Source organism: Salvia hispanica, chromosome 4 (assembly GCF_029641045.1).
Source record: "Salvia hispanica isolate PSC_SH4W2 chromosome 4, Shi_PSC_v1, whole genome shotgun sequence".
Lineage (NCBI taxonomy): Eukaryota > Viridiplantae > Streptophyta > Magnoliopsida > Lamiales > Lamiaceae > Salvia > Salvia hispanica.
Window position 1 is genome coordinate 22,794,642 of NC_142695.1, and position 13,269 is coordinate 22,807,910.

The 13,269-nt window shown below is 36.7% G+C and overlaps 1 protein-coding gene across 1 annotated transcript; it reads right to left on the minus strand.

Annotated features, from left to right (window-relative positions):
• Window positions 1-3,459: 3,459 nt before the first annotated feature.
• Window positions 3,460-10,548, minus strand: EMB3012 (embryo defective 3012). The gene is made up of 3 exons (XM_048091906.2): window positions 10,315-10,548; window positions 9,970-10,235; window positions 3,460-8,940 (listed from the first exon to the last, which is right to left on the minus strand). Exons 1-3 carry the CDS (start codon window positions 10,464-10,466, stop codon window positions 3,566-3,568), a joined length of 5,793 nt encoding a protein of 1,930 aa, XP_047947863.2. The 5' UTR covers window positions 10,467-10,548; the 3' UTR covers window positions 3,460-3,565.
• Window positions 10,549-13,269: the final 2,721 nt, after the last annotated feature.

The following is a 13,269-nucleotide window of genomic DNA, read 5'->3' on the forward strand; positions in this document are numbered from 1 at the left end:
TTTCATTAACTTTTATGTTTTATCAGTTACAAATACAATAACATAATTATACGAATTCATGAGTTATTGATTAGAGAAAAATATCATATCGGATTGTATTAAAATGACAACCATATTTAAAATAACAACATATCATCAATGAGGACCCTTAGATTTAGGAGCACATTCAATCTTAGCCTACCACATGGCGGACTTATTTGCATATGTATCGCAGATTGCTTGATTATCTCTAAGAACATCCACAATAGTAGACTAGCGCTCGCCCTAGCCACTAGCTAGCGGCTCGGGCATGGCGCTAGTCCACTATTGTGCGCGGCTAACTGGACGGGCGAGAGGTTGGGCGCAGACATTGGGCGTTAGCCGATCGCTTGTCGCCTATTGTGCGGCGAGCGATCGGCTAACGCTCGATATTATTATTATTATTATTATTATTATTATTATTATTATTATTATTATTATTATTATTTCAACTCTATATATAGGGCTCGTTGCACTTCATTGCATTTTTTGTCCAATTTCGTACTCCCTCCGTCCCACTTTAGGAGTCCCGGTTGAAATATTCCATAAATAGTGTTAGGCCCCACATTCCACTAACATTTTCCCACTCACATTTTACTATAAAACTAATATAAAAAAGTAGGACCCACATTCCATATCTTTTTTCACCAACTTTCCTTTACATTTCTTAAAACCCGTGCTGAACTCAACCGGGACTCCTAAAGTGGGACGGAGGGATTATTTGTCAATTTATTTGCTGGGCTAGGACGTTGGCTAGGTCGTTGTTTGGTTAGCATGTGGCTAGGCTGTGGGAAGGGCAACATGATATGGCAGGAGGAGTTATTGGCTAGGCTATTGTTAGGCTGTTGCTAGGGCATCCCTATTGGATGCTATAATTTCGTATCGCAGATTGCTTGGAACCATATGCCGAGTTGTTTGCCTATGTATCACAGATTGCTTGCCTAGATTGTCATTTCAATTATGGAGTCACCATAGTACTCTGATTTCGTATTCGCGGATTGCTTGGAACCATATGTCGGTTGCTTGCCTATGTATCGCAGATTGCATGCTACGTTGTTGTCAAATTGTCACTTTAAGATTGGTGTCACCCTAACGCACCCCGTGTCATATCTCCCTAAGTCCGAATTTAATTGAGTCATATTTTATTTCAGATTGTCCCATGTAAATTGAGTTATTCTTTTTTTATCTCTTATATCGCATACTTTGTTTTCTCTTATCTCTTACTAGTATATTTTATTTTCTCTCATATTCTCTTATGTCTCACACTTTTGGTTGGACACGAGTTTTAATGCACCATTGTTAAATAAAGTAAGAAATAGGTAAAAAAAAATTTACTCTATATGTACACCATTAAATGTCTCATTTTTTCCTTTTTCGTTCGTCCGCCAATAAATGTCTCATTTCACTTTTATTATATTTGGTAAGTGGACCTCACGTTTTATTATAAAACCAATATATAAAAGTAGGTCTCGCATTTCACTAACTTTTTCTACCCACTTTGTTTATAAAGTCAAAACAATTTCTTAAAACTCATGCCAGTCAAATATAGGACATTTAATCATGGGAGGGAGTAAGTAGTAAAATATTGTTAGTTGAGAATGAGTTTCATTTAAATAGAGAAAAAAGAATTTTCAAAATTAGAAAGTACATACTCTTATGAGACAGACTAAAAAAAAATATCGTCAATGAAGAGACTACTTTTTTATTTTCTCTCATATTTTATTTTATTTTATTTTATTTCATTTAACTTAATTTATTTTCTCTCATCTCTCATAATTATTCTCTCTTATCTCTTATACTTTATTCTCTTCAATTTAATCTATTTAAATTTAATTTCTCTCTTATCTCTTATACTTTATTCTCTTCCATTTAATCTATTAAATTTAATTTTTAATTTTCCATATTGTAGAGCATTAATTATCATCAGATCCTGGCGCTTGCCACATACGGACCAACCGGAAAAATGTACAGACAAAACAAAACAGCTTAAATTTTGAGCCATGACCCATGTTTTCTATTCACCTCACCAAATTATTTACTTTCATTCATAAAATCTTGTTCCCAATCCCAAATGATCCATACGAAATTAATTAGGAAAATCTAAGATTAGAAGGGACACGAATAAAAATATACACAGAGACTACTTATGAATCGACGCTCTGCATGCGGTGTTTTAGACCGAAGAATATATTTTTGATGAAATATACTAATGAAGTCTAACTAGAAAGAGCCTAATATTCATACCATTCATTAATCAATAGGATAAATAGGTGTAAATGAATAATAGATGTTACGGCGCCTTTATCAATAGCAATAGTTAAGTTAAGTAAATCATCCATGTGGAATAATGAAGAGACAATTAAGTTTTAAATGGGACCACTAATGTCACCCATCAACATAGCATGTTTAAAAATAATCATAATCAGAGTGCAGACAGGTATCATTTCCTCTCTTTTTTCTTTTACTTTATTTCCTTTTTATTAAAATAATCCTTAGTCCATCCATAATGACCTCTATATTCTCAAATTAGCCCCATCATTACATATATCTTCTTCAAGGAGCTGGCTCTGTCTCATCAATATTTTGGTCATATTTACTACTCCTTATAAACTATAGTCCAAACATCTCTAAAGAACTTATGATTAAGTTTATTAATAGCTATAAGTTGTTTTGAGAAGTTTATAAGCTCACCCAAACACTCTCCTAGAACTTATGATATTCTAAATGTTTAAATTTATAAGTTGTTTTGAGAAAGTTATAAACTCAGCCAAACATATTATTATGCTTAATTACAAACTTGGTTGAAAAAATGACAGAATAATATAAGATTGTGTCCCTTTTGTCTAGTATTAAATTTATTATAGATGGATGAGAAAGTTCTCTCTTCAGAAATCGTCTTTCTTTTCCATCATTTACGGTATAAATCAATTTTTTTCCCTTCAGTGACCAAATATAATACTGTTTGCTATAACAGTGATGTTGTCGAAACCAACGCACCAATGTGTATCATAAAATAAATTCCAAAATTTACATACGACCATAACTTAGGACAAAAGTTTCTCATCAACACACATACGTATAAAAAAAATTAACATATTGTAGAATTAAACTTTCCAAATACAAATTCAATAAGCACTTCGTCCACAACAAAAAAGAGTCATTTTTTCATTTTGGTTCTATCATACTAAAAATTAATCTCCTTTGTGATAAGTTTCTATCTAGTCTCATCTTTCACTAATAAAACTTCATTGTCGTGTCATTCATAAATAAAAAAAATTAAAATCACAACGAAGCCAGGGGAAATGCATCCCCCCACCCCCCCAGTTCCGTTCCCCTGTAACGTGACGGGGCATCCGCGTTGTAAATGCACTTATGGCTCGATCTTAGCTTAATTCTGAAAGCTAGATTGGAAAAAAAATGAAATGAAAGAATATTTACTCCTAGCAACAAGAACTCGAAAAACTACACTAATATAATAATATTACATGAAAGTCTACAAACACACCTCAAAAAACAATTTGTTCTTGCATCCAATTCAAAAACCAATCTAGAAGGTGTGTTGAGGATTAACCCTCCTCCTAAAGTCTTGCCTGTAATAAGGAGTTTCATCTATGGTGCTCCTAACATAGTCGATGAACGGCTGCGGTGTCCGAGGCGAATGCTCACTGACCACGGCCGGACTGCTGCGCTTGGGGGTGGCAGGTGCTGCAATGCCCGGGCTGCCGAAGGCAACTCGTGGCGGCGATCTATCGGGTCTGTCAAGGTACCATATGCCAAAGGTCACTGTGAATATCAGTAGAAAGAGGAGAGCAGATATAGCAGCCCAGAAGGTGAGGTTTGCTGGTTTCGTGGCTGTTTCTCTGTCACGGGGATCGTAGCTAACACTGACTTCAACTCTCTGGCCAGTTGATGGCAGTGAGAAAACGAGATGGTCCTGGATTCTGGAGGGCCCACGGGCGCTGATCTCATATTTTGCTACAGCAGGATTGCCCCCGTGGATGGGTCTAACGATCAGGTTGTTCCTGTCGAGCCAACTGAGCTCGACGTTGGTGTTTCCGGTTAGGGTTATGACACGCTTGTTGGAGTCTGGAGTCAGGTTCATATACAGTGAGTTCTTCCCATCGGTTTCAAGGACAAATCCTCCAACGAAGAGAGCAGATGCAGAGCCAGAAATTTGATGATCATCCGTCAGCGAAGCTCGAATAGAAACAAGCACCTGGTGTGGCGAATCTCCTCCTGTGTTGACTGCTGAACGAGCTAAATGTTGAGGAGAGTGAGGGAAGAAAAGGCAGTGCATGCTGCCAGTGTAAGGATCCTTCCATGGCCTGGCAAACCCAATTTTAGGTGGATTAACAGCACAATCAAACGAGCTTAGCATCTTTCTCCCAGAAACTTCATCATTGAACTTTACTGAGAAAGCATATCCTTCTACTGGAATTGGCACATTTGTGATAACCTCGTTAGGAGCATCAACAGAGACGATGTTCCCTTTCAACACCGTGACCGTTGTATGAAGCTTGAAACTCGAACTTGTACCCTCAAAGTGAACTAGGGCTGTACCTTCTCCAGTGGCTTCAGCTTTTCCAGATAGCCTTTCAATACACACAACGCTCTCATTGGAACTGAACCACTGCCCTGATGCTGAATCACCTAAACCTTTTATGTCGAAGTTGAGACTAGCTCCCTGGTGAATGACGGGATTCTGTGGATACAGCTGAGGACCAACAGAGATGACAGCATATACTGCTTTCCGAGGATTATTGACGAAAGACACTTGAACAAGAGCTACACCTTCACTTTTGGCATGAAAATTGATAGTCCCATGACCATATTTGCCAATTGATACAATGTGAGGATAGTTAGTTTCCACTTCAAACAGAGTGATGTTATGTGCCTCGTGGAAAGGATTTCCAAGAACGTCATGATACCTGATGGGAAGGGCAAGATCAGCATCTAAAGCAACCATGTGAACGTGAAACTCATCCGCCATTCTGATTTGATCCAACTCCGCCACCCTTACACAAGATGCAACGTCAGTTCTTCCACTTGTCTTGTCTTTTGCTAGTATGCATGCAACACTGTCCGAGTCCTTAGTTATGATTTTAGCACCATCAATATATAAATCATTGTCACGTAACTCATCAATTTTCCCCTTTTCCGGTCCTAACAAGGAATAAGCAATGCCTTTATCACTCAAAGAACCCCCTTTACCGTAGGCATGTGAAGTTAACGGTAAGAGATCAGAAGAGGTATAGTAAGAAGGAAGGATCCAGGTTATTGGTGATCCAAGAGCAAGTGGAAGATCAGGGACCACCGATACTGACACAGATGCAGTGTAGAACATTGATTTTGACAACGAATTGGAATTCTTGAAATTGCATGAGAACGAAACTGCAACTTTCGTCTTGCCAGCTGATATTCCGTGAAGAACTTGTACAAAGTTGAGGTCAAGCTCATTTAAGGATGTTTTCAGACTTCTGTTGCCTCGACCATGCGCATGCTCTGCCCCTTGAAAATCCAACACATCTTTGTCTCCCACAGCCCACTTGAAATTGTTACAGAGTTCATAGAAGGAAAACAAATTCCCCTCCGACAGCGAAGGATATATTGGCATCTTGCAGTTAACAGCAAGTTGTTCACTCTGGACATTTAAAATGGCTGATGAAGGAATTCCAACTTTAACTATGCCATATGCTCGACAAAGCATGATATCACCAACACCATAAATTGTGGCAACAAGAGTACTGTTCCCTGGTGAAATTGCCGATAGTTGCCCTGAGAACTTGTGAACTTGAGCAGTTTGATCATCCAAACTGGAATACCGAACATGTGAACCAATTTTAGGGCCTCCCCTGACTGTAAGCACATAAGAAGCACCTGGTACAAGAAATATGTCACGGGGATGTACCATTGGTGGTGCATATACTTCCACCTTAAACAGCTGGCTAACAATTTCATGTCCAGAGTGTTGGAAAGCACTAAGATATATTGTTGTCACTCCAAGATGCGTGCCTTGCAACGTGAAAGTTGGCCCACCACATAAGTATCTATTACCAACTATTGGAGTGTCATTATTCTCCATAACATCAACTATATCTTCTTCAATGTGGACACTAATTTTCATGTAAATGTACTGAGAAGGGTCAAAAGTACGCCCATCACTGACCCCAACCAAAAAGTTAATAGACTGCAAACTTCCCTTCTCAATGCTTATTTGTTCTCCGGTTGAAATCTTGATCCAGTCCATGTCTGCAACTTGGACAGTCGAAGATGCAGAAAGAGGAGGAACTAGCCCAACATCCTGAACAGTTACAAGTGCAGAGCCTAGGCTTTTAGGAGCCAGTGTTAGTTGTGAACAATCATAATCAGGGATCTGTTGTATTACTTCGACAATATGAGTATCGTTTACCAATGTGTCCAGAAAACAGCTCCCTCCAGTTATAGAGATATTCAACCTAGCTTCAGGATTGAAAAACAACAAGCTGAATTCTGGAGTGACTCCAAGAGACGAAACGAGTTGCAGCTGGATTGCATCTGTAAGAGTATCGATAGAAGTTTCAAACTTAGCAGCTAAATCATTACGGCCCAAAGAGTGAAAGCTAACAGCAGTGGAACGCACAGTACAGAGTCCAGATGTATTCTGCAAGATCAAAAACCTTTCCCAGCTGGAATATAATGTTGAACTTTCAGTCTCATCCCAGAGAGCCAGTCCTTCGCACTCAGCTAATTCCCAACTCAAAAAGATAGAAGATGAATTTGCAAAAGCTTTTCCCGAATCACTAAGACCAACAGCTGATGCTCGTATTTTACGTCCATTGGCTACTTTAATTGGGGTGGTGCGCATTCTGCTCGGCAACCGTTCAGCCCGAGCTGCAGACTGTATAGCTAGAGGCGTGTTCATAGCTTCATCAGCTATTATTACAATTGATGATGGAAAGCTGCATATAAGCAACAATTGCACTTCAGATACAACAGGTAAATGATGGTCTTCTCCCATTAAGTTTCCACGTCTGAAAACAAGTCTGAAGGTTCCCAAGCTATCACACCCTATTCTGTATGGATTCCCATAGCTGGTTGGTATTTGATGGACTGAAATCTTATCTTTCACAAGACCATCCTGTTCAGCCATCACTGCAACATTCTCAACGTACTCAACATCCTTGCCCCATCTTTCCGGTCCCCCGTGAAGCATTACATCCAAGTGAGTGCCAGGCACAAGATACAGATAATCCAAACTGCCCAGCTGATTTTGAGATTCAGCATGAACCCAATTGAACCAATAACCACCAAACTGGTTCCCGTCACTTGCCTGGTGAATAATAAGTGGTAAAAATGCAGCAATAGGCGAGGATGCTTTCAAGACAACAGATTCCCTACCAGCATGTTCTGCTAGTTGATGATCCCTGATCAATGTTGCATGCACCAAAGTTCGACCAGAACTTGCAGCATATATGTTTGTCCATGAACACGGAAGACCATATGGAATGGAGTGTCGTTCAGCAGCTTCTTTTATGCCTGGAATAAATACTTCCGTACTTGTATTGACAATTATGAATGAGTCGCTCTCGGTTTTCCATCTGATGAAGGACCGGAAAGCATCACATGCATGGAAATATGCACCAGTTGATGCTTTCAATGTAACGGACGCTTGAACATGTGAGCCAACAGGTGCTTCCGTTGGAAAGTTAGGCAGCAAAACCATCGAATGGGGAACGGAAACTTCAATAACCACCTCATCGTAATTCAATGAATCAAAGATGGACACTGCTCTAATAGTTGCCTTCCCAGGCTTTTTTGCCTGAACGATCCCAGAGACAGATACAGAAGCAATAGACATGTCTGAAGAAAACCACTTATAGTCACTGGAGGACATTGAGCAACCTCCACTTGCTTTAAGCTCCAGTTCCTGATAGACACCAGTGACCCATGGGAGGAGAATTTTTTCCACATCACCACTGCCTCCTTCATTAATAAATTTTATTTGTTCGCATACCATGACTTCTTGAAAAACCTTAAGAACTTCTTTCTTTACATCATGACCAGTGTGATAAGCCAAAGTTGCAGTAAGCTTTCCCAGACCATATGATTTTGCATCCAACATTCTATAATTGCTCATAGCAGTAGCACCTTCTGAAAGTGGGAGAATATTCCAGAATTCATCTTGGTTACTGTGCAACTTTATTTCATCACTTTCTGTTATATAAATTTCATGTGCTCCAGGTCCTGGAGAGAAGACCTTAACAAGAATTATATATAGACGTCCAGCCACTACATACCAGCGAGACACGGAGGGAATGGGCTCAATATCCTCAATACGATCACCAGAAGAAGAAAGAGGTGACATGAATAACAACATATTATCAGGTATGACAACATGTAGAGATGATATTTGCATGTGTCCTACAACCCTGGTATCTTCAACAGCAACTGCTGTAACCCCCAAGTTCAATGCATGAACTGTACCCACGGCTCTATCCACTTGAGCCACTGAAGAGTTCAGAACAGACCATTGATGGAACGGAGATGGTAAACTTACAACATGGGGAATATTGCTACGGATGACTTTAAGAGTATATCGAACAACAGCACCAATAAGGACATGTACGGGTGATGGAGGATCTAGAGACATTGCTTCTGCAACAGTTATTACAATTTCATCCCCCAAGTGCCCCACTGATGATTCCAGCAGATTAACAGAAACAATCTCATGGCCAATTTCAGTGCCCTTGACTACATAAAAGTCTGAAAAAACACCACTTTCTTCAAGGTTTATTTGAATGTCCAAGTCACCACAAAAACCACTGCAATCACTCAATGGAGACTCCTTCAAAGGAACATGGACAAGGCTATGCGGCATTTCGTGGGTTTCAGGCATCAACTGCCACATGAATTGCAGGCCCACCAGGGAGGAAAAGACATTGTCTACATCACAATAACAGCACAAGGGAGAATAATTGGGTGAAAGAACGAAAAAGATGAGAATACAAATAAGTAGAAAATACAAAACAATCACCTCCATGAAGAACATAATACTAGTCACAGAACTAAAGTTTCTTTTCACATGAAAATCTCATGAGATAACACAAATCATCTAATTTTAAGCTGCTTACACTATCTGAGAACAGTAGAGAAAATACACATAAAAAGAAGGCTCCAGGAAACCACAAGCCAAAAAAGTGCAGACCCAACTATATCTTATAGCTAGCTTATATAAACAAAACGAAATTCAGTTAATCTCATGTGACAAATCCATGCAAGGATTATCAGTAAGGCTAAGGCATATGGCTTTCTTTCATGGTTTATAAGAAGCATACAACAAGACTCTTCTAAATCTTCAAATCTATGTACTACTATTTACTTTTATCAGTTTAAGAACCAGATATATGTACACAAGTCAGATAAACAGTATGCGAAGAGTCCACTCACATTTAACTGTAACAAATTCAACGAGATATTTACAGTTATGCCTCTGGCCCCCAGTCCCAACATATAATAGTTATGTTTCTATCATAGCCTTATAACCCATTGTAATTTGTAATTGCTGAATACTGCTTAACAGCAAGCAATACTATACCGTATTGCTGCTAAGTTCCTTTGTTCTGCATTTCTATGTCAAGCTTGTCAGCAAGACCACAAGTAGACTTTACATTCTTTTCCAGTTTGGGATAGAAATGGAGATAAGTGTTCTATCCTTTTTGATATAGCAACTCATATTTTTATAATCGGCGACAATCATTCTTTGCTGAATGAACTAGAAAGTTATATTTATAGGTATCGCTATTCTACTCATACAGATAATGGATCCCTAAACGAAGCATCTAGTGCAAATGTGGACAGTAGCTACAATATTCTTAAGTTTACGAGCACCAGATAAATTCGAACGGAAGCAACATTAATAAATACTCTAGCAACATAAAATAATAAAATAATAAAAAAAATAGAGAGAAAAACCTTCAGAGTCAAATGCTCGAACACGTAGAGTAGCGAGTCCATCCAGATCAAGCTTGACAGAGTTATGGAAAATCTTAATCTTAGATATTGAATCCACATAAACCTTGCACCTAATCACCATTCCGGTGTTCAAGTCAGTGGCGTAAACCGCAGTCTCCTTGCGGCCGCCGTAGGGCGCAATCGACCGCAACCGAGCACTAGTCGAGCAGCGGCTGCTCGCATTGAACTCCGGCAACACCGATAGTATGTCGTGATGATCCCACGACCTACAAAAAAAAGTGAGTAGTTAAAAAATCAAGCACTTCAGATGAAATAGAAAGGTACAACAAACGAAGCACGGCGTACCATTTGAAGCAGCCGTCGCTGGCCTGAAGCCTGTACTCGACGGGGTAGGTCATTTTGGGCGGGAGGAGTATGTTGACGTCGGTGATGTGGGGACCGGGGGTCGGAAACGACGTCGCATGGTGAAGAAGGAAGAGGAGGAGAAGCGGAAGCATTTCTCTGTTTTCTCAGGTGAAATTTGAGCTCAATGAAGAAGAAGCAGTCAACATTGAAATTTTTTTGATTTTGAGTTGGAAATTTGGTTAGACCACCAATTTAGGGTTTTTGAGTAGAGACTTGGCCACGAGGTGATCGATGATTGGGTGTAATTTTATATTACGAGTACTTTTTAAAAGTGCAAATGCTAAAGCAGCTGATTTTTGTTTATACTAGTATATTATTTGTGAAAAAAATAACTTTATGCCTCAGTTTTATGAATAAAGAAATTTGCTCTTTACTTACTCATTAGGCTACCAATATTAATATCGGTATTTTTATTGCAATATTAAAATATAAAGAGAGGTATAAGGTAGAAAAAGAATTTGTCAATAATACAAAATGATTAAGTTATATAGATAATTAATATTAAATAAATAAGATACTAATTGTATATTTTTTATGAATAAATTGCCGAAAGTTAAAATAACAATCCAAGGATAATATCAATTGTCAGAAAAATAATGGTATTTTTGTATTATTGTGAATAAGATTCCAAGAAATATGATTGTTGATACATTATTTTTTATGCAGTAGGGATCACCTACAACTTTTCCTTATCCAACTCTCGGCTGTTTTTCAGTATGTGTTTGAAAATATCAAGAAAAATGATAATGATTTTGGACTTATATTAATCAAATAAATTGAATTCACTAATTAATGTAATAATTGTAGTAAGATTTTTTTAGTGGATAATATAACAAGTTAATACTAGATAATTTCAAAATTATATTAAGATTTGCTTAATAAATTAGCGCAAGAAAATAATAATAATCAATATTATTCTTTTTTTGTTATTCATGATTTTATTAATTGCATTAAGATTTTTTTGATAAATTATCAATTGATAATGACATAATAATAATATTAACACTAGTCTACTACTGTATAATAATAAATATTATTATTACAATTATAGTTACTTATTTTAATTATTTTAATTAAGTACTGTAATTCATAATTTAAATTTTTTTTAAGATTTTATTAATTAATAGTAACTTACAATAAACTAATATTATAATAATTATTATAATTCATAATTCCTATAATTACATCAAGATTCTCTTAATAATATATTAGGGAGTGTTCGGTTTGCAAGATTGTATACCGAAATTAAATAAGTAGTGTATTTGGTTTATGAGATTTAATCCCACAACGCAATCTTAGATGGATAATCAAGAGATAATTAATCTCAAAACTCAAAACTCAATCCTAAATTATATCTTGGTATTACTTTATCTAGGAAACCGAACGCCGCCTAGGAGTACTAATTAATAATAACAATATTCGATTATTTACTATAAATAGAATTATTTGTTACCCCTATTATTTTGAATATGATTCATAAATTAAAATTATATAAAAATTATTTTAAGTTGTTAGTATTAATTAATACTAGTATAAATAAAATTATTATAATTATAATTGTATAATATAATAAAAATAATATTAAATAGTTAAAGATGTCAGTCCTAAAAACAGGAGAAGAACACTCGAATCCACAAGACATCATTCACCTTAGTGAAGATGTTCAACTGGTTGGGCACATCTATTGGGCACATAGAGACAGCTCCACTTCTGCATGTCCTTCTAAACTCGACGCTAGTGCTTCCTAAGCATTTCGTACACATGCTCGGTCGTGCCATTGAGCCGTTGAGCATTGTACTTTTCAATGATCCAATCGAGAACCCTCGATATTTCTGGAAGTTGCCAATGACAGGGTCCTTGGAGACATCGATGAAGACCTTCATCAAAATCAACGTTTCCTCGGGGCTATACTTTCAAGACCTGGTGACATGAGTCTTCTTGCCATTGCCCTTGCCCTTTCCACGACTGGTCATGGTGTCCTTCTCACTGATATTATAATCATCAGTGCAACGAATTGATGTGACTGTTGGTGGACCCCGTCCCTGGACTAGGTGATATTGCATTGGACGATGCTTGCTCGTGGTCGATGAAATCCATTCAAATGAAATTTATAATGATTTTGGAATTCAAAATATTATGTGAAGAAAATGTGATACTTATATAGATTTTGAAATTAAAAATAAAAATAAAAAATTGTCTTACGTCGTGGTACTCATTGAGGTATTGTAAATAATACTCGTACAAACAAAAATTTTGCGTGATCTATAAGCTCTTCTTCCATTTCTTCTATTGAAAAAGTTTTCAAGAATACAATTATGCCAATTACCTTTTAAAATTTATGGGCGAATTATATTAATCTTTCTACTATTTTAAAATTAATACAAATACGGAATACCCCATTACTTTTTAAAATTTTGCTGTTTTACATGCAGCATTATATTAATTCTTTGTATTTAGGTTTAAATTATTACTTAACAGTTTCTTTTGTAGACTCTTAAAATATCACAATAATATGCATTAATCCTAATATAAAAATATACTAAGAGTAATACTTAGTTTAAACTTTTAAATTTAAAATCTTGAATATGTTACTACGGAAAATTTAGAATTGAGTGAACTACAAAATTAGTACTCAGAAAATGGGGTTTGCATTTTTTTTAGTACCCAACATTTTACAAAATCACATTTTTAATCGAAAAGGTTCATATATTCTAAATTCAGTCCCGATTTTTACTATTTACCTTTAGCCCTTGAAGGGTAAAATTGTAAAAATCTTTGTGATATTATTAAATCTTTGTAGTGTTATCTAAAAATGAATTATTTAAATTTTTGTAGTATTATTTAAATTATTGTATTACAATCGATAAATTAATATGCATTTGTAGTATTATTTAA

Coding starts and splice junctions, on each gene's coding strand:
- EMB3012 (XM_048091906.2), bottom strand. CDS start 10,466: ATGCTTCCGCTTCTCCTCCTCTTCCTTCTTCACCATGCGACGTCGTTT. Junction 10,236..10,314: donor AGCGACGGCTGCTTCAAATG/GTACGCCGTGCT, acceptor TTTTTTTTGTAG/GTCGTGGGATCATCACGACA. Junction 8,941..9,969: donor TCGAGCATTTGACTCTGAAG/GTTTTTCTCTCT, acceptor ATTGTGATGTAG/ACAATGTCTTTTCCTCCCTG.